The 21,648-nt window shown below is 26.9% G+C and overlaps 2 protein-coding genes across 2 annotated transcripts; both read right to left on the reverse strand.

Annotated features, from left to right (window-relative positions):
- Positions 1–1,347, reverse strand: LOC121223622 (transcription factor PRE3). The gene is made up of 2 exons (XM_041105495.1): positions 972–1,347; positions 1–226 (listed from the first exon to the last, which is right to left on the reverse strand). The coding sequence occupies exons 1-2, from the start codon at positions 1,098–1,100 to the stop codon at positions 77–79; spliced, it is 279 nt and encodes a 92-aa protein (XP_040961429.1). The 5' UTR covers positions 1,101–1,347; the 3' UTR covers positions 1–76.
- Positions 1,348–11,984: 10,637 nt separating this feature from the next.
- On the reverse strand, positions 11,985–12,880 carry LOC121223623 (transcription factor PRE6). The gene is made up of 2 exons (XM_041105496.1): positions 12,690–12,880; positions 11,985–12,464 (listed from the first exon to the last, which is right to left on the reverse strand). Exons 1-2 carry the CDS (start codon positions 12,801–12,803, stop codon positions 12,309–12,311), a joined length of 270 nt encoding a protein of 89 aa, XP_040961430.1. The 5' UTR covers positions 12,804–12,880; the 3' UTR covers positions 11,985–12,308.
- Positions 12,881–21,648: the final 8,768 nt, after the last annotated feature.

The raw sequence follows: 21,648 nt of genomic DNA on the forward strand, positions 1-21,648 counted from the left end.
ATATAAAATTAAAGTAGTGAAGCCATAAAAATCCTAATACAAAAATTAACCCTCATTTTTATTAATTAAGTGATCTTTATTGCATGAGCAAACTACGAATTACGGCAGCTTGGGCATTGTCAGTCGTCGCTAGTAGTTCTGATAATCTCTCGCTAAGGTCATCAACCTCTCTGTGTAAGCTTCTAATGTAGTTGCAGGTCTCTTGTAACACTTTCGCCGCTGAAACCTGTCAATCCAACAGGTTCAAAATTGCTACTTTTAGTCGCTGATAATAATAACAATAATATCGTCGCTAAAAGTTATGCCGCTATTTCCGTCGCTAATAATAAAAGTTCTTTGTTAATTTTATTTGTTTCGTGAGATCAATTTATAAGTTACAATGAATTAAAATCTAATTGCTGTTTATCATCAACATCAAAGAACAAAAAAGGTTGAAATATCATATTCAAATATATAAGTTCATACTTTATAACTTAACGTATTTTATATTTATAGTTTTAATCATAAACTGCTAAATTATATATATATATATATCAGTAAATATGATCAAATACCTCAAATGAAAAAAAAAGAGAGAGGAGATAAATATAATTTAAGTTTAAATCCAAAATCAAATTAAAGATCCATCACCGTCTGTAGTTTATTATATTCGAGCTTAGTGCAAAGTGACATAGAAAAAAAAATAATCGAGAGAAACTCCAAATTTGATAACTTTTTTATTCCTCCATTTCTCGATGAAGTAAAAAGCCAAATACATGCATGGGAAATTGTCTGAATTTTACATCCAATTTTCTTTTCTTTTTATTTTAGTTAAGTTAAACAAGGGTTTGGTCCTTAATCATTTGTCAGAGGAAAAAAAAAGAACCCCAGTTTTCAAGACTTAATAATACTTAAATGAAAATTACAAAAGTTATATATATATATATAGAGAGAGAGAGAGAGAGAGAGAAGGGTTAGGGGAGTTGAAATACCTTATCAGAGTGGGAGTTACGAATCTCAGGAAGAAGTTGATGTAACTTAGAAACAAGATCATTGATCTGATCATCAGTTATTCTTGAATTACTTGCTGATTGCCTTGATCTTGACCTTCTGCTTGACATCTTATGGATATATCTGATCTAATAAAATTAATTCTCAACAAACACACAGATTACAATATATATAGGTGGGGAGTTTGTGAAAGCAAATTAATGCAAAAGTAAGTTAAAAAGGAGATGAGGAACAGGACGGAATGGTGTTGAGGGAGACAAGTTATGGAGGAAGAGATTTAGTTGGTGTGAAATGTAGGCTTAAACTCTCAAGTGAGAAAAGCTAGTGGAGGTGTGTCGGAGATTGGAGAGAAGGGGGGACAATTTGCATGGGAGAATGCTTATGCCTCTTTGTCTTTAAATAGGGTTTTGATGGAAAATAAATAAGAACAATAAAATACAAACAAAAGAATCAAAACCCACATTTGGATATGCCATCCTGTCTTTCATTGGGGTTGTTCCCAATTCGCTTCATTTTAATTTTATTTTGAAGCTATCTTTTAACTTTAATTTTTTGGGTTTTTTTATTTTTCTTTTTGAAGTATGTATGGTTTAAATTTGTATTTCACGCAAATTTGAAGAGATACATATATATTTTTTTAAAATTTAAATGTATTTGTAGGGTTATTGTGGGATTTTAAACTTTTTAAAAGAAATATTCGAAGTGTTGTATTTTAGAAATTAATAAATTTTTCAACTAGTCGGTATTGTCTTTAATACATGTTTTATTCTATTTCTCTATTCTAGTGAGAACTTGAACATCACAATTAATTTGGTTAATGATCGGTTTACTAATGAGTCATTGTCTGATACAAATTTCAACAGCAAAAAAAAGGGGTTATATTGAAAGAAATAACTAAAGCATTGGCTCTCATAAAGAGCTAAAATTGCAAGCTAATGGAAATGGTGATATCATTATTGATGGAATAATGGTAAATACATTGTATTCACAATTACAATTACAATACAAATACAAATATATGTTTAACTAATTACAACATAAAATTAAATTAGTACAAAACACAATAAACAAAGAATTAAATAAAATTCACACATGACATATGCATATAACGAAATTGAAGATTTACGCATATCGTTTTGATTTCTAACGATGAGTGATGGAGCTATAATCTGATAGAATAGTTTATTAGTTTGTTCGTTGTTTAGGAAGCACCTTAGGTGATATAAGTGGTTATCCTCATTAGGTTACAATGTTGTATGGTCCTTGTGGTTTATTGGTTGATGTTGGATTTTTACATGATATGATGCAATCTATCGTTAAGTGTTAAAATGTATTATTATTATATTAACTTATTATTATTTTTAATTTTTTAAAAATTATAATTTTACTATTCTGGATTAAAGACTTTTTTTTTCTATTATGGATTGTATAAATATATATTTCTTCTATTCAAAATATATTTACATTTAAAAATAATTATTTATTACACATTAAATGTAATAATCAACATATTTCAACAATTCAATAATATTTTTTAGAATAATTTTTTTAAAAATCTCATTACATAATATGATTTAAATGAAAGGAATTTATACAAAATAAAAATTGATCATAGAAAGCTTGAATTTTTAATCATTGAATTATATAAAATAAAAATTGGATGAATAAAAAAATTCACTATTTTTCGGGGTATGTTTGTGAAATTTTATATTAATGCATGATAATTAAAAATTTTATAAGGACTCGTCCACCGATTTGTAAGTAATATTGGATTCGTGGATCAAAGTATTAATCTTAATTAACGAAAAAAATAGAAAATTAAGGGTAGTTAACGTAAGGTTATGAAGGTTGACTGGTCAAATCTTAAGGAAAGCAAAAAGAACACACGCCATGTTCTTTGCACGTCAGCTCACGTGTTATTTCGGGACCCAAACTCAAGTGTTTACATTTGATAATTAATTAATTTTGAATATTAAAAATTGAATTTTAAATTTATTAATAAAATGTTACTTTTTATGCTATGTTTTCAGAAATCATTGTATTAACAATATGGATTAAAGTTCCTGTTGGAATGGTGCATGGTTTTCATGATGCCAAGATCTATGGATTGTGAGGTGAATGGCGGCTTAAACCCAATTTCCTTTATTTTGTTTAAAGATTAAACATGTATCCGATAGAGAATTTTAAATTTTATTATATTTTTATATCAATATTAAAATATGTGTCTAGGTCTAACTTTTTTAGAAAAAATAATATAGCGTTGGAATAATCTCCAAATCCCTTTAACTCTATGAAAGTGAAAATATGTATTTCTTTTAATATACAAGAATCATAAATATATATTCAAGCAATTAAAATATAAATTTAAAATAAGATTAAATTACAAACAAATTAAGAATCGAAATAATCGAAACTAAAATTGAAAAGCCTCAGACCATAATCAGGTCAAGCCGTTATTGGTGAAAATGTATAATTAATGTTAAATATTGAAAAATAAATGGAACATGATTTCTTAATTTTATTTTGGCTCTTGTTAGGGTAGGGATAGCTGAGGGGACTCGTCGGACTGAACAGACCAGAATAACTAATTTTAATATTGCTACTTTATTTAGTTAATTATCATGGGGTTAGGGTCTTTTTTATTGTTTATTTTTTGGAATAAAATATTCATGAGGTTATTGTATTATAGGATTATTAGTGATTTAGTTGGTATTAAAATAAATAGAATAATTTAATCCCTATGTTATTAGAAAATAGAAAAAAAAACTTGATAACAGATTCAAAAGTGAGCAAATAAAAGTAATTGATATGATATTAAGTATTAACTATTTACATTTATATTATAAAAATTGTACAAAATATAAATACAATTGTTAAAAAAATTTACACGTGTCTATCTTTGATTAGTGAATTTTAAAATTTTAAAATTTTAAAAATAATATTTTATACAATATTCTAAAAATTATAAAGATCCAAATTTTTATGAAGTTTATTGATGCGTATCTATATTTGAAATTTATTTAACCTTGTGCATTTTTTTAGATATTTTTATATACATATATATTTCAAAAATATTGATTGATACGAAAAGATACATTGAAACATACTAGTATCAATACAAATCGCTTCTAGTAGAAAAAGAATGATGTATCTATCGGTGCAATGTCGACTACTTTGTTGTTGACTCTATAGTGCAAGGACCTCTTAGATATTTAATCATTTTATTTATTGACTTGGCAAGAGAGAATAAGAATAGGTCAAAATTTTGACTAATACTATGCGTAAGTTATGAATTTAGTCCATGCACTTTAATTGATCATTTTTGGTCGTTGTACCTTTCAAATTTTAAAATTTCAATCCTAATCAAACAATAACGTTAAATTTTACTATTTTCAAAATCTCATACGATAAATATATTATCACACGTGTAATATCATTTTAACTTACTATTTCCACACAATACTCGTAAAAAACCCACATCATTTTAATTAATGGATTTAGCGACTGTGATTTGAGTTAATAATGAAATTTTAAAATTCAAAAATTACGACTAAAATGATTACTTGGAGAACATAATACGAAACCAATAGTAAAATTTACCTAACAAATTTAACTGTCACCGTTTGAGCCAAGACTTAAATTTCAAGATTTGAAAAAATATAAAAATTAAAATTGACTAAATTAGAGTATAAAGACTAAATATGTAATTTAAAAATAATACAAATACTAATAACATAATTTCACCATTAAGAGCACAGTCATGAACTGTTAGTGTACGTTAATTCTTTGATGCCTACCTGTTATTTGTTAGTATTTATAAAAAGAAATTATTAAAAGTACCTCCATGATTCACTCTTTAAACTAATTAAATAAATTTAATTAATTAATACTAAACAGCTGGTTTGCCAGATTAATTAACAAGGGGATGGCATTATGTTTAGTGAGAAATTAAGTTAAAAAAAAAAAAAGAGATTAATGTGAGATTTGATCCATTCTTCAACAAACCTAGTAGTTATGCTTTTGCCAGTCGATTAATTTATAATATTAAAAAAAACAAATCCTGCATGCATTTTTTTATATAAGCACGTGCCTGTGACCGCCAATAGTCGAAAAGGGTAGAGATTTGGATTAATTAATTAAGGAAAATCAAATGATTTGGGTATGCATTATTATCACTTCGGAAATGATGAAATTAAGAATTTTATACTGCAGCAGCAGTAAAGATGTAATGGAAATGAATTATAAAATTTTTCAATCATCAGGATTTTCTTTTTATTTTTTCGAGCAAGTTTTTAAAATATTATTGGTTAGGAGTTGAAGGATCTTTTTTTATAGGAAGTTTTCTAACGGTTTGAGATTTTCTCTCAACTTTATAGAGGTTAATTTAAGTGGTAGCATTTCATATTGTGGGGTATGAGTTAAATTTTTATTAAGCGAAAATCATTTATTTTGATAGGCGATCATGTGTCATATAATCTATTTTAACTTTGTTCTCGTATTTTTTTTTTAAATTTAATGTCTCAACAGTCAAGCTTTTTACAAAATTGAGAGACAAAACCTCAACTTAAAACAATATTAACTCGTTAAGGGGTCTGTCGACTAGGGTGTGAAGGGAGGGAGCAGACAGGGCCTTGGCCCCCCTTAAAATGAGAAATTGTAGCTTTAGACCCTCCAAAATTCATAAAATATTAATTTAATATATGATAAACTGACAATTTGTCCCCCAAATATTAGAATTTTAATTTAGTTGAAACGTACAAAGATACAAACTAATACAAGGATAAAATTTATATTTTAAATCTCTTACAAATATACAACTTAATCTCAACTCTTCCTAAAATCATTTTTACTACATCTCTCCCGACAACTTTAAACCCTTAAAAGAGTTTATCTCCTTTAACAAGACCAAATTAAAATTTAAAAATGTTTCCTTTTAAAAATTTAAAGATAATTCAGAAAAACAGGCAGTCGAATGCATTTTCACATCTCCTTTTTTCACCCATGCGTTTTGGTGATTAAAGCTTTGCTTTGATACAAAAGATGATAAAATAAGTAAAAAAAATATTTATAATAATAGATAAAAATGAAATTAAATAATTAAAACATATAATCATGACTTTTCGTTTTCTCATACCAAACAAACCCTAAAAAACCCTAGTCTATAATTTTATGAATAGAAAAAATAATCCCAAAAGATTTTTACTCACAAATTTGATCCAATTTAATTTTAAATTAATCCAAATCAAAATCTAATATTAACTATAATAGTATTGGGATTTTGATGATGAAAGTATCTATCTGAGCAGTCTCAGATGTTAAATATAGAGTGATGAGTGAAGTGTTCAGCGTGCAATTAGGGCGCACATGACATTCATCCCATGGCCAGCGAGGACTGTGCGTCAATGCCACCACCACCCTTCGTTTTTCTTTAATTATTTAGTTTTCCTCGGAATATAAAATATTATAATATTTATTTAATTGATGATTCTAAAATTAAATTTTGAGACTCCAAGAAAGGTCTACAATGATCTTCTTAGCATATGCATTTCTGTACAATTTTTGTTCATATTATGATTACTTAACTAATTTAACTTAATATTGTCTTAAAAGGTAACATGCATTTGTCTATGTGGTAGATATGCTATTGTAAATCTCTCTCTTATTATTAGAATTCCATTTTCTTGAGTATTTTTATATGTGTTTTTTTTAGACGGGTTAAGTTGTGTATTTATATGATATAGTTATTATTTATGAATGTGATATCGTAGGTAGGTTCTTCTGCATGTCGACACGTACCCTACTCTAAGGCTAACATGTATTTATATGATAGTGCGAACCCACATCATGCAGTCTTATAAAGGGGTGCGAGTGTCTTACATGCGAACCGTATAGAGTACGGGTCCGGGTCAGGGTCAGGACTCAATTAAGTAGCGAGTCGGTAATAATGAGTATCATAACAAATTCTTAATTTTATTAAAATTTCTTATTTAATTTAGAATAAATACTTATAAGAGATTTTTGTATTATACCCTTTATCATTCCTTTTTCTTTCAATTATTTAGAAAAATATTACAAAATAATACACTAAAAGGTACAATCCTACTAATATATTTTATGAATATTGTTCGTATATGTTGAAACTACTTATTTATGAATATCTTATTTACAAACAAGGATTAAAAACTAATAATTATATGTATGTATGAAAATGTAGAACTATAAATTCAACTCCTAATATTTACCTCTTTTGTTATTTTGGTCTTAATTTTTTTATTACTTTGGCCCTCAACATTCAAAATCTAGTTAAATTATATTTTTTGGATGAAAAATTTTATTAAATTGTTAAAATTTTAACCGTATTGATATGACAACTCAATTGATAGTTCATGTAGATTTTATTGGTGATGTGAAAAATTTTTTAACAAAACTTTTACGGGTATTATTATTATTGTTTGAATTTTTTAATAATTTATAAGTTTTTTTTTAAATTTATAAAGTACATATTGTTACATAAATTACTAAAATATAATTGAAAAACTAATTTATCCATCTAATAATTTAATAAAAAAAATTAATTTAATCTAATTTTTATAATATATGGACCACCTCGAATAATTTATGAAAAATAGTTCAACAAACTATTGTTACTAAAATATTAAAACATTTTGGGTAAGTGTCTATGGTACGTTTAAATAGTTTGAGCTCAATATAGTGTTGAAGGGTTTTCCCCTTTTTTAACTTTTGCAACAATATTTTAGCAACAATTTGAGATGGACCACCATTAATTACATGAATTAATTCAACCACAAGTTAGTTTCAATTTGCAATTGGAAGTCAGTGATCATGAGCAACTTGACATGTTTCCTTCTCCAAAATAGTAAAACAAAACATAATATTCCCCCTAAAAAAACCCTAATTAACTAAATTATTCATAATTTGGAAGACTTAATGAATTCATTGAATTGCAACCCACTACCATATATATAAAATTATAACCTTTAACTTTAATTTAATAAAATCTAAAAAGCAGGCTAAATATTATATTTGGTTGTTTTCAAGTTATGACAGTCGAAGGAATTGAAAAACTAGAGAGAAAAGCTTAGAAGCAAGTGAGTTGAGAAAGGATTGCATGTGTGTTGCTTTTTCACGTTTCAGCATATTATGTTATTTCGACTCTTCATTTTTTTTAAAATATAGGTATTAGATATATTCAAATATGAAAACCCCGTATAGGATACATCACACATTTCCTATATTAGTACATATTAATTGTAGAAGCTGAGGCCTATGGCTATGGGGTTATGGAACAGACTTTTACACTGTCTAAATTGCAGCAAGTTTTTCACTTTTAAAGGAAATAATGGTTAATAGGAATTGATTCTAAACTAATGTTTAATGTTTCAATGTATGTGATGAAAGCCAGCAGCTATGGAACTTTGTATAGACAAAAAGAACAAATGCAAATCCAGTATTGTGTGTGATAATGATAGTTAAAAGAGGGCTCTGTCGAGATCGATTGTTTTCGTTTCTATTATGTAATTCATAGGTTTGTCAATTCAGAGGAACCTATTTGATCTTTGGCAATCATTGATTTTGAGTATAACAGCGATTTCACAACTCGGATAACACCTCAAAATCAGCCACTCGTCATGATGCACGTGCAATGAAGAAATAATCCCACATCGATATTGTACGCCAAATAAGCAGTATTTAAAAAAGCAGGTTGACCCTCGTTGCCCGTCGAGTGGGATAATGTCTGCTTGTAATCCAAATGGGGTCAATAAGGTGGTGGGACTTTGTGTCCCCAGGCGGAGTCTTGCTTTAAAGTGGCCACTCTCCGGCTCCGTCACTCCTCTCTCATCGGATCAACGCCTTTTATTTTTTGTAAATCTATTATTTTATTTTTAATTGTGAACTAAATAGTTGCTTTACATAACTTATTTTATAATAAATTAAAAAAAATGTCATAGTATTATTTATTAATTTTTAAACTTGATTTTTTTATCAATCCTAGAGTCCATTTTGTGACACCAACCTCACAAAATTTGTATAATTAAATTATTTAATTTCAAAATTAATTTATTATACTTTTATTTTGAATAAATATTTATATTTGATTAATTTGATGATGAAGAAATATTGAGTATAATTAACTTATTTAATTTCATAATGTAACATCCTCAAAACCCTTATTGGTCGTAAATAATATGAGATAAAATTTTAGTGAAAAAATGTATAAGATCAAAGAAAATGAAAGTTACAATATATCAAAAGAGAGTTAAATCAAGAAGCATGACATGATGTATAATTGATTTTTCTCGATAAAATGAGAAAATGTTATAAAGATGATAAAAGAGAATATTGAGGAGTATTAAAAATAAAAAATAATAATAATAATTAAGCAGTAGTTTTTAGTATATTGATTTAAAGTAAGGACTGAATTGTAAATATGTGAAAAGTTTTTGGCTCAAGTGTAAATATTCAACATTTAGGGGATCAAAGTGTAAAAATAAAAAAAGTTGAAGGACCAAAATTGAAAATAATCCAATTTTCTATGATATGGAATTGGCATGCAGGGACCAAATTAAATAGGTGAAGAATTATGAGGGACTAAATCATAATTTTATTAAATTAAGTGATAATTCAATGATGAAATTTTAAAAGATCATAAAAGACAAAATGGTTAATTAGAAAGAGAGAGAACTTTAGAAGGCAATGATGATGTTGGAGATATTTTGATGATATTTTATAATTATTTAATTAAAAAATATTACTTTATTAATATTTTAATGAGATATTTTACTAATATTTTATTATAAATAACTAGTATAAAAGGAGAGAAAGATGATAAAGGGAGAGAGAGAGGATCCTCCCATCTTTTCAATGTGAGTGAGGGGGAGAGAAGAAGAAAACTTTGTTGTCTCTACAATTTGGTCCTTCCACCAAAAATCCACCATTTTCACCAAGAATTTCAAGAAATTTTCATAATCACCAAGAAAGAAAAGTGATAAGGAGGCTATGGAGAACAAGAGAATGGAAGTTGGAGGAGAGAGAAAATAAAGTTAAAGATTGAAATCAATAGGATAAGGTAAGAACATCAAGATTTTAATATATTTTTAAGTTTGATATTATTGAAAAAGCATGAAAATGATGTTAAAGTAGAGTTTTCTTATATAAGGTTTTATATTCTTGATATGTTAGTGAAGGGAAATAAGAGGACGTGATTGGAAATATTTTAGAGAAAGGAAAGGAGGGTGTTATACTCTTGGTTATTAACATTTGCACTAAAATAGTTTTAGACAGCAGCAGTAGTTTGACTTTGAAAATTCACCAAAAATTGTAGAAATTGAATTAGAGGTTAATTGAAGTATGAAATTAAAGCCTATTGAGTCTAGTTTTACAAAGAAGAAACAATGTAAGCAAAAGAATTTCATATTATGTGATATATGAATTTTTGTGAGACAATTTCTGATTGATTTCGGGTTCCCCTGTTCTGACTTTGGAAAATCATCAAAAATTATAAAAAAAATAATTAGGGGTTTAAATTTATATGTTTAAATTCTTAATAAGTCTATTTTCAAGAGAAACAAACGGAAACATCATCCAAACCTTATACTAAGAGATAATTGATTTTTAGTAAAGAAAGGTCGAAGCTTTCAAACAGCAGAACAATGATAAATCTGAAGATTTTACTGTACTTATTGGCTAAATTATAAATTTTGAAATTTTTATGGTAAAAATATATTTGAGTCTAGTTTCAAACATCAAGCGGGTCTTAATTTAGAGTTCTTTAGCTTAATATATAAATAATTTAGTGACTGTGACTCAAATGGATAGCTTTGATATGAACACATAAGTAAATAGTGGAATTATATATAATGTTAGATGTGGAATGGAGAGGAGGAGGAGAGAAAATATATGAATATATATAGTAGATGAATTTGAAATGTTTTGAAATGGTTGTAGGTGATGGGATGATTGGTACATATGAGTATGTTTAAACGAATTCCTTGTTAAAATTTTATGAAGAATTAAATTGATTGACACAATTTAGAAATAAATATGAAATATACATAATGTGGGTAAACTAATTTTGCAAGTGCAAGTCCTCCAATGGTCTTATTTGTAAAATTTTAATATTTGTGTTCATTTTATAAACTTTGTTATATTTAATTGAATATCATGTTTTTATAAGGACTTGAGATTAGAAATAGATGTAAGTGGATGATATGTAAAATGAAGTTGTTATGACATCTGAATACGGTTCAGGTAATGATATAAAATAAATAAATAAAAATAAAGCATGGAACTTGTAGGAAATGGAGACGACGTCACGACGACAGTTCAAAATATTTTATGAACTTTACAATTTGGCATTTGATCAACTGTTGATGTTTTAATGAGCTTCTTTAATTCGTAATTAGTTCTATTGTAAATTCAATTATTACTGAAATTAGTTAATGATCTACATTAATTAAATGATAAGATAAATTGATCTGAAATTTTCAGTAGTTGCTTCGGCAACGAATGTGACATCCTGACGCCTTAACTCGGCGATCAGGTCGGATATGAGGGTGTTACACATGATTAAATTTAAATAAATATTTATTATTATATTTGGTGATGAACCATTTTAACTAAAATTTTTAAATTCAAATTTAGTAAAAAATCATTTCTAGCTCTAAAATTAACTAATTTTGTAAAACTTGTATGTCAAAATTTAAACCTTTCAATAAGCATAAAATTTTTATTTATTAATAGGTTAGGTAAATTTAGAATTTAGTTTTTTTCCATTTTCTTAATCTTGTTTGTAAAATTTAGAATTTTTATATTTAATACTAAAATATATTTCCCAAATATCAAAGCATTCAAAATTTTCATATATTAATATGGTATTAATCATGTCATTTTATTAACTTATTAAATGAAGCATCAAAAAATCAGTTTGAATTCGAGGATGAAGATATTTAAATTATATAAATTAAACACTAACATACAGACAATTTCAACTTGATATACTAAAAACAAAAATACAATAATGTCAATAAAATTAGTGTAATATACAAGTTGGATATGCACATGTACTTAAAACTTAAGTGAAATTACAATATTATTGTAACCCACAATAAGAAAGTATATAGTTTCAAATGAAAATGGCTCTCCCAAAGAAATTTAGCATTTTTAGGACAAATATGGAAGATGGAGATAAAAATTTAAGAAAGTACCATATGAAACATGCATGACAGATAATTTCTTTCTTTTCATGTAAATTTCAGAAACATGAAAGAGTAACAGGAAAAAGAAAAAGGGGGTTGCTACTACTGTTGCAGCAAATCTCTAACAATCTCTGCATCAAAACCAGTTAAATCCATGGAATCTAAACATTGAGACAGTCTTCCACTTAAACCATCAACCTCGTTTTGTAATCTTCTGATATAACTGCATATTTCGTTTAAAACTTTCGCTGCCGATACCTAATAATAAGAAACATACAAAATAAAGGTTATATTAGGGTTTAATAATTTATAATATGTTGAATTGAACGATAAGAAATTCGATCGTCATTAAATTTTATGTCTTGATTTTTTTGTTAATGGACAAAATAAGTGTGACTCGATTTTAATTTCGAATTTGATCTCGATACGATTTTTAGATACCAAGATATCTTAAACCCTAAGAGAAAGAGATGGGGCGTGTACCCTGCCATGGCGGCTTTGATCAAGCTGTGGGAGCAATGTTTGTAGCCTTAAGATGAGAGCAGTGAGCTCATCATCCGTGATCTTGTTGGAACTAGTTGATCGTTGGCTAGACATTTTAACACACACTCATAACCCTTCGAAAAGACTTCGAAATTAAATTGGTGGGTGGGGGGATTTTTAAGATTAGAGAGGCCACAAGCAATGCTTATAAATAGAGTTTAGGATGGGACTTTCTATATAGCTAATAAAATGGTTTAATTCTAAATTTCATCCCTCTACTTTATGGAAAATGAGAAATTAGTTTCTTTACTTTAATTTATTAGAATTCGATCATTATACTTTATGAATATTGAAAAGTTAATGCAATTGTCAGTGAATATATGAACTTGAATTGTTAATTTTACTAATTGTTGAATATAAATTGTTGAATTGTATATTTTTGTTAATTCCTTACGTATAAATTGCTAAATTGTTGATCTCCATGTTGGCAGTTTCACAAAAAGAAATTAGATTGAAATATGCCGTAAGTTCCTGTACTTTTCATAAATTTGGACTTTAGTCCTTATACTTTTATTTCTAGGAATTTAATCCCTCTACTTTTTAGATTTTAAAATTCAAGTCCAATTTTTAATATCGTTAAATTTGTTGGTGTGACATTTTGGAATAAAAATATTCACTTGGTAGCCATGCGACTAAAAAAATAGCATTGTAATGAACCTAAATTTAACAACATAATTTTAAAAATGTTAACTGCTAGACTTAAATTTTGAAACTTGAAAAGTGGAAACTAAATTCCTAGAAATAAAAATGCAGAGACTAATTTCAAATTTGTGAAGAGTATAGGGACTTATAACATATTTTAACCAGAAATTTAACATCATTACTCAGTTGAACTAGCTTTTCAGTTTCTGTAAAGTATAATACTGAATTCTAATAAATTAAAGGGACTAATTTCTCAAAATTTTGAAGTAGAAGGATGAAATATAATTAGAGCATGATAAAAACATTCATAACAAAAGCACTGTTCCTTTCACACAGTCACATACTCAAACAGTATACCATTTGTCATATACGGTGAAGGCCCCTACTAATTAAGTCTTTGAAAACTGCCCTTCGTGCCCTACTAATTATGTTATTCTAATTTTTGTTTTGGTAGTAGTCCTATAAGTTGGAATACTCCGATTCGATAGTAAATCAGAACAATAAATTTTAGGTATTGTTTCAGTGTAAATTCTGATTGATACGGGTCAGAATATGGTGTACTGTCCGGTATTAAAAAAATAATTTAAAATATATTTTAAATTTAAATTTTTATTATTTATTTTGGATTTCTTGAATTATATGCATAGCATGAGATAATATTATTATTTAATTTATGAAGTAACTTTAAAATATATTTTAAAATTAAATTTTTATCATTTATTTTGGATTTGTTGAACAATATGCATAGTATGGGATGATATTGTTATTTAATTTATGAAATATTTTTTTATTTTGAGTTTGTTTAATGATTGATTGTATTTGTGAAACTTATTAAATAATATTTTATATAATTTATGAGTATTTTACATGTTTTTTATCGTAAAATTTACCTATGGTGAGATTTAAATCTATGCCACCAACATTTTAAAAATATTTTTTTTACCACTCCAACCAAAATTTCATTTTTTTATGAGTATTTTATTCAAGATTTATTTAATCTCATTATTTGATATTTGTAAATATTTTTATATACATATATCAAATATTTTTTAGAAATAGAGATAAAGCTGAAATAGTACATCGAAATAGACCGATACCAGTACTAGAGGTGCTCATGGGCAACGGTTTGGACCTAAGCATGATATTAACATATTTTATGATTGCCCAAGCTCAGCCTGACCCGAAATTTGGATCTAAAATTTTGCCCAAACCTGCCCATATTTGTAAAAGACTAACTTAAACCCATTTTAGGCACGTCCATTTTATTTTTAAAAAAATATTTATTTTATTTTGTTTTAATATTTAATAGTTTTATATTTTTTTTATTTCTTGAAATTTTTTATATAGTCATTTTAACATTATTTTAATGTTTACATTAGAGTAGTATTATATATTTAGTATAAGTTTTTTTAATGTGTTCTAAATTACATAATATATAAAAATAACATAATATGAAGTATTATAAACTTAAAACAGGTCGGACCAGGTCTTGAATGTTCAAGCTCGAGCCCTGCTCATATTTTAAATGGGCCTATTTTTTTGTCCAAACTCATTTTTCGGGTCTAATATTTTTGTCCAAACCCTCCTAAATTTTAGATGAGCCTTCAAGCCTAAATGAATATCCTGACCCATGAACAGATCTAACCGGTACCAATAAAAAATGGTTCATCCACTAATACAATATTGACTGCCTTAACCGGATAGGAGCATATACCTAATATAAGTTATTTTATTTATATTATCTAAATTTGAACGAGTGTTAGCTAGAGTAGATGCTCAACATCGGTATAATAAAAAGAAAATTCAGAACCATGTTTGAAATAATGAATTTGAATATTTTTATTTTTTTTTCAAAGATTTTATTTATTATGTGACGAGTGTAAAATATGACCAGTGAGAAAAATAAGAATCTAATGATTTAACAATCCATACATGGACAATATCATACACGACAATATGATTACCGACAAAGTTAGAAAAATTTTTAGGGGACAGAATTAAATAGTATATTTTTACGATAGTAAAAATATAATTTCATCATTTTAATAGATTATATCTTTATAATTTTTAAAGAATTAAATCAAATTTTTATTATTTTTTAGAGGTCAAAGTGTAATTTTACTATTAATGATTTAAAATTTTATAAATTATAAAGAGCCTAAATGAAAAAAATTTCATTTTAAGGGTTGCCCTTGGTTTTGCTACTGCACGAAAAAATATGATAAAAAATTAAAATAATATTTAAATATTTGAGTATGTCAAAATTATTTTAATATAAATTAAGAGCAGATCAAAATGGACTAGTAAATGTAATAAATACGATTATAAATAAACAATAATGATAAACCTAAAAAGAGAGTGTTAAAAGTGATACCTAATAGAGAATAGCTAGAAAATTAAACGATGCATGTTGGGTGGGATATTCATATTACCAAACAGGTTTTAAATTTATAGAAAGTACAGATGTTGACGTTTTACCTAATTAGTACCTTTGTCCCTCTGTCCGCTTATTTCACGCCAAGGAACTGTCCCTTTTTTTTTTTTTCCCCTCTGTGCAGTCTCTATTGTATATTGAATTTTACCCTAGTATATTTACACATTAATTTTGCTTTCATAAGATAAATAAAAAATTACAAGTTGGTCCACCAAAATCTGCTCTAGATATGATAGCATCTAAACTACTGTTTAGTCATTTGAATGAAATTTTGATACTATTAATGTGTACTAGCTGTAATTCCAACTATAACTTAGCATATGATATGTCAATTTATATTTGATTGACATCTTTTTGATTGGGATTTTTGGATTTTTTAAAACAAAGACTTTTAGTAGTATTTTATCAAAGTTAAAATGTGGAAAAAACAAAGTTGAGTAATGATAGTTCGAAAGTTTTTAATGTGATTGAAATTTTTTATTTAAAGAGATTTGGGTTTTTTGGAAAACTACAAGATGAATATATTTGTTATTTTATTTTGATTTTATTATTAAGCTAAATTAAAGGAATCAAAAGAGTTAGAGATATATTTATAAGTGTTGAGTGCAATAATAAATCATATCGCGCCCCCAATTAGAGAACACATATTTCAACCTTGCAGATAACATTATTAGGAGGGGCAATAACAAACCCCAAACATAAGCCCTACAAAGAGTTATTGTTTTATTTATGAGATCTAGAAAGCATTTGTCTTGTTCATAGAAGAACTTATTTTAAAGCAAAATTATTGCGAGCAAACTATTATTGTTGTTCAGATTGCAATTGTGCTTTCAATGAAAAAGTCTTTGTAGAAGAGTGATTTCAATTATGTCTTTGTTGACACCATTTTTTTGTTAAAACGGGGTCGACTTGGATTTTAAAAAATGAAAACGAATATGAGAGTCGCCACCAATCCTTTTTGATAAGGTGTGATCGGACCACCTTGAAATGTGGTTGTTTTTAATAAACAATTTAATTTTATTAAAACAACGATTTTGGTCCACGAAATTCAGAAAAATGGGTTTGGGAGTCGGTTACGTACGAGGAAGGGTTAGCACCCTCGACACGCCCAAAATTGATACCTAGTTGATTAATTAATGTCTTAGTGTCGAAGATTGAAAACTTTAAAGAGTTTTAAAATACGATCCTTTATTGGAATGTTGAAAATTTTCGGGAAAATGACATATTTCACGTTAATCGAGAAAGAGAATTATATCCAGTAAGTTAGAACACAATGTCTTGAATTCTCGATACGCAAATGAATGCCAAAATTTACTTATTTAGAAGATTTTTAGCTATCTCGGATTTGAAAAAGGAATCATGCCCAATAAGTTAGGACATGATCTTTTCTTAATTCCTGAGATCGTTTAAAACTTGAGAAAAAAGGGGATCATGCCCAGTAAGTTAGGACATGATCTCTTCTTGATTCCTGATATCGTTTAATACTTGAGTTTTAAAAGATTTGTGTATTTAGATCTATTGTGAAAATCGAAACTCAGTAAGTTAGGGTACGACCTTCTCGAATCTAAACTCGAGATATTACTTATTCAAAAATCATAATTTATGCATTGAAATAAATTAATCTAACACGAAATAGTAGAAATGAATCACGGTATCAATATGTGTAACAAAATAAAAATGAATACGACGATGGTATAAAGATAATACGAACAATAACAACGAAATTAAGACAAATAAAGAAAAACAAATCAATAACATACAATATAACGAGTAGATGAGCAAATAAAAATAAGACATTCTTTTAAAATATAAATGAAAACGTAAATAAATAAATAAGTGAAGGAAATAAACAAAATTATAAAAAAAATATAAAGAATATAAAGTATGTATTTAAATATGTACATTGAAATTATGAAGTATAAAAGACATACGTGTGGATATACCTATATATATTCTTTGTATTTTAAAATATACCCCTTTTTACATACATAGTTTTTATATTTTATGATTTGTGTATACATACATAGGTATATATATAAAGAATATATATAGGTATATTTTAAAATACAAAGAATGTATATAGGTATATTATCTTTATACCATCGCCGTATTCATTTTTATTTTGTTACACATATTGATACCGTGATTCATTTCTACTATTTCGTGTTAGATTAATTTATTTCAATGCATAAATTATGATTTTTGAATAAGTAATATCTCGAGTTTAGATTCGAGAAGGTCGTACCCTAACTTACTGGGTTTCGATTTTCACAATAGATCTAAATACACGAATCTTTTCAAACTCAATTATTAAACGATATCGAGAATCAAGAAGAGATCATGTCCTAACTTACTGGGCATGATCCCCTTTTTTCTCAAGTTTTAAACGATCTCAGGAATTAAGAAAAGATCGTGTCCTAACTTATTGGGCATGATTCATTTTTCAAATCCGAGATAGCTAAAAATCTTCTAAATAAGTAAATTTTGGCATTCATTTGCGCATCGAGAATTCAATACATTGTGTCCTAACTTACTGAATATAATTATCTTTCTCGATTAACGTGAAATATGTCATTTTCCCGAAAATTTTCAACATTCCAATAAAGGATCGTATTTTAAAACTCTTTAAAGTTTTCAATCTTCGACACTAAGACATTAATTAATCAGCTAGGTACCAATTTTGGGCGTGTCGAGGGTGCTAACCCTTCCTTGCACGTAACCGACTCCCAAACCCGTTTTTCTGAATTTCGTGGACCAAAATCGTTGTTTTAATAAAATTAAATTGTTTATTAAAAACAACCACATTTCAAGGTGGCCCGATCACACCTTATCAAAAAGGATTGGTGGCGACTCCCATATTCGTTTTCATTTTTAAAAATTCAAGTCGACCCCGTTTTAACAAAAAAAATGGTGTCAACAGTCTTAACACACCAATACACCTTAATGCACAAAGTATTGACTAAGCTAACCACATGATCTTATTGTTAAGACATTCATATTTTGAGAAATATTGTAAAGTTTAATGATTAATTTAAAATTTAATTCATATTTGAGGATATCTTATGATATTTACCATAATATTAATAATATATATGTTTAGAAATTATCATTTCTAACTCAGCCCTCAACTAAAAATTATACAATTAGATATTTTTCTTAAAGATTATTCGAAATTTGGAGAGATTTGTGAAAGTTTTTGATAAAAAAGATTAGTTTTGGAAAATTAGTTTTGATAAAAAAATTATTTCGATAATTAATTTTCAAATTTATAATATTTGTAATTTTCTTTTACATATGTTGTAATTCATAAATATGAAAATAAAATATATTGTATATAATGTAAATATTAAAAAAATATTAAGTTATTTATGTTTAAAATTTAATTAAAGAGAAAATATAATGGTAATAAAGGATATATATAATTATTAAATATTAAATTATATAATTATATTTTGAGAAAGAAAATATAGGTGAACTTAAACTAGTTTAGATTAGTCATTTGAAATATGAACATGCTTAGATAAAATTTATGACTCATATTTCAAGTTAAATCAGACTTAAACAAATATGTATGACATTGATATCATATATAAGTTTGGTAGTCGGCTAATCAACCCTTCTAAATAAAACCTGATCTTTTGAATTGAGTATTTAACAATAGTTTTACAACAATAGAGAGGGATTATGAATAATTCTAAACATTTGTATAAAAAACAATAATTTTACAAATTAAATCCAATTTAAATTACAACATAACAACAAATTAATATGAGCATGAGTAGAAAGAAATTAAAAAAAAAGCATAATGACAAATTGACCCATAACGTTTACATATTTCGTCAATTTGGCCTTTATTATTATTATTTAGTTGAATTTAGCCTTCGACCTTTTAAAAAGATATAAATTTTAGCATCAATTTTTCAAAAAGAGTCGATTTTTTGTTGTTGTTGTTGTTGAAGTGTAACAAGCACAATACACTTACAAATATTGGCTAAAACGTTCAATTTTTAAACATGACAGCCTATATGACAATCCACATTACATATAAAATAAGTAATATTATGTTAACATAAAGTACACATGGACTGTCACGCAAGTTTCAATGCCAATATTGTTAAAAAAATAATATTTTAGTCATTATTTTTATTAAAAAATTAAAACTAAAAATATAAATCAAATTAGCAAAAAATACAAATACTAAAATTAAATTTATCATTACGTCAAAAATCAATCTAGCCAAACTTATAAACAAATCTAAATCCTATGTGATACCCATATGAATTAATTTCTCAATGTGATGTACGTTCAACCTATTCCCCCTCCCCCCCCCTTCCCTTTCACGACAACATAGATACAGTACACACAATATTGACAAATTATGAAGCCTATAAGGAAAGCCCGAGCTATATAAACAGTACCTCTGCCGCAAGTTCTCTAGGTAGTTGTTGTGCATTTTAACCCATGTCCATGTGCATGTCAGTGGATCACTTAGTTGCTGTGAGGGACCATCCCACGTCGCCTAATTTATGTTCCAAATCAAAATTTGTGCACGGCCCCTACCCTTCAATTATACATTCGCTTTTTTTTTATGAGATTAAACATAATGATAATAATTCGATTAATTATTATAATTAGAAGTTAATAAAAATAATTTAGGGTTAAAATTTAATTATAAAATTTTGACATCAAAACATAATTTTATTAGTTATTAATTTATAATTTTATAATTTTTTAGGTGCCAAAGCCTCAAGATAATAGTAATAGATTAAGTATTGTAATAATGAGATTAAAATCCAACATCTAAGTATATATTTGAGTTTAAACGCATGACAGTTGGAAAATTTCTACAGCAGTGTGGTGAGAATTTCTAACCGCACCACATCATGAAACATTCAAACATGAAAGCAGCGCAATGGAAAGAATATTCTCCCAATATTTCATTTCACGAGGGGTGTTTTTGTATTTAAATGTCCAGTTGTAAATATATAATTAGGAGGATGTAAATTTTAACCTATTTAAATTTTTTACTTACTTAAAATTTAAATTTTTTATATATTTTTTGAGTATTTTTTTTATCTTCTACCGGTAGTAGCATTTGTATATTTATATAATATGAGTACTGTTTATTGACATGACATGTTACGCAAGTTCCATGCATATAAACATATATCCTACTCTAGACTCAACACATATTTATAAGCTCTTATGCACGTGTAACCTCACAGAAAAGTGAGCTCAACCTGCGAACTGATCTTGCGAGCTCATTACAATCTGGCTCAAATCTATTCGGACTTTGGACTGGTGATAATAATTATATTAGCTATGTTTTATAATTAAATTTAAATAAAAGAAATTTTATTTCATGTAATGTGAAATGATTTAACTCAGAGTCGTTTGAAAAGATCAAAATTGAGGCTTTTGGACAAACCTGCTAAACCCTGGTGATGCATGTGAAGGGCGAAGCTTTGATGTGAATGTGATGATGCCTTGAGGACGATAGGAAATTACTATTATTTTTTTAACGTGACTCTTGATTTCATACATTGTACAGTTCAAAAGAATAAATATCGAAGTGACTTATCATAGAGTCGGGAGTAATTTTATAGTGATGGATCTTGGGTTAATATTTGGAGTTTAAGTAAAATTTTTAAAAATTTTAAAGGCTTAATTAGAATTGATTTTTTCGGAGAGGGTCTAATTAAAAGTTTTAAATTTTTTGAAAGGTTTAAAATTAATATAGATAACCATTTTGAGAGTCTTTTAGATAACTTAAAAATAAATTCTATTATAAGATTACCAAAAGTAATAAAATATATAGTTTTA

The sequence above is a fragment of the Gossypium hirsutum genome, chromosome D11 (genome assembly GCF_007990345.1).
Source record: "Gossypium hirsutum isolate 1008001.06 chromosome D11, Gossypium_hirsutum_v2.1, whole genome shotgun sequence".
NCBI classification, from domain to species: domain Eukaryota; kingdom Viridiplantae; phylum Streptophyta; class Magnoliopsida; order Malvales; family Malvaceae; genus Gossypium; species Gossypium hirsutum.

Excerpts from the sequence above, each read along its gene's own strand:
- LOC121223622 (XM_041105495.1), bottom strand. The coding sequence starts at position 1,100 with ATGTCAAGCAGAAGGTCAAGATCAAGGCAATCAGCAAGTAATTCAAGA. Across the intron at positions 227-971 it reads GTAACTCCCACTCTGATAAG|GTTTCAGCGGCGAAAGTGTT; the intron begins GTATTTCAACTC and ends TTGGATTGACAG.
- LOC121223623 (XM_041105496.1), bottom strand. The coding sequence starts at position 12,803 with ATGTCTAGCCAACGATCAACTAGTTCCAACAAGATCACGGATGATGAG. Across the intron at positions 12,465-12,689 it reads ATCAAAGCCGCCATGGCAGG|GTATCGGCAGCGAAAGTTTT; the intron begins GTACACGCCCCA and ends TCTTATTATTAG.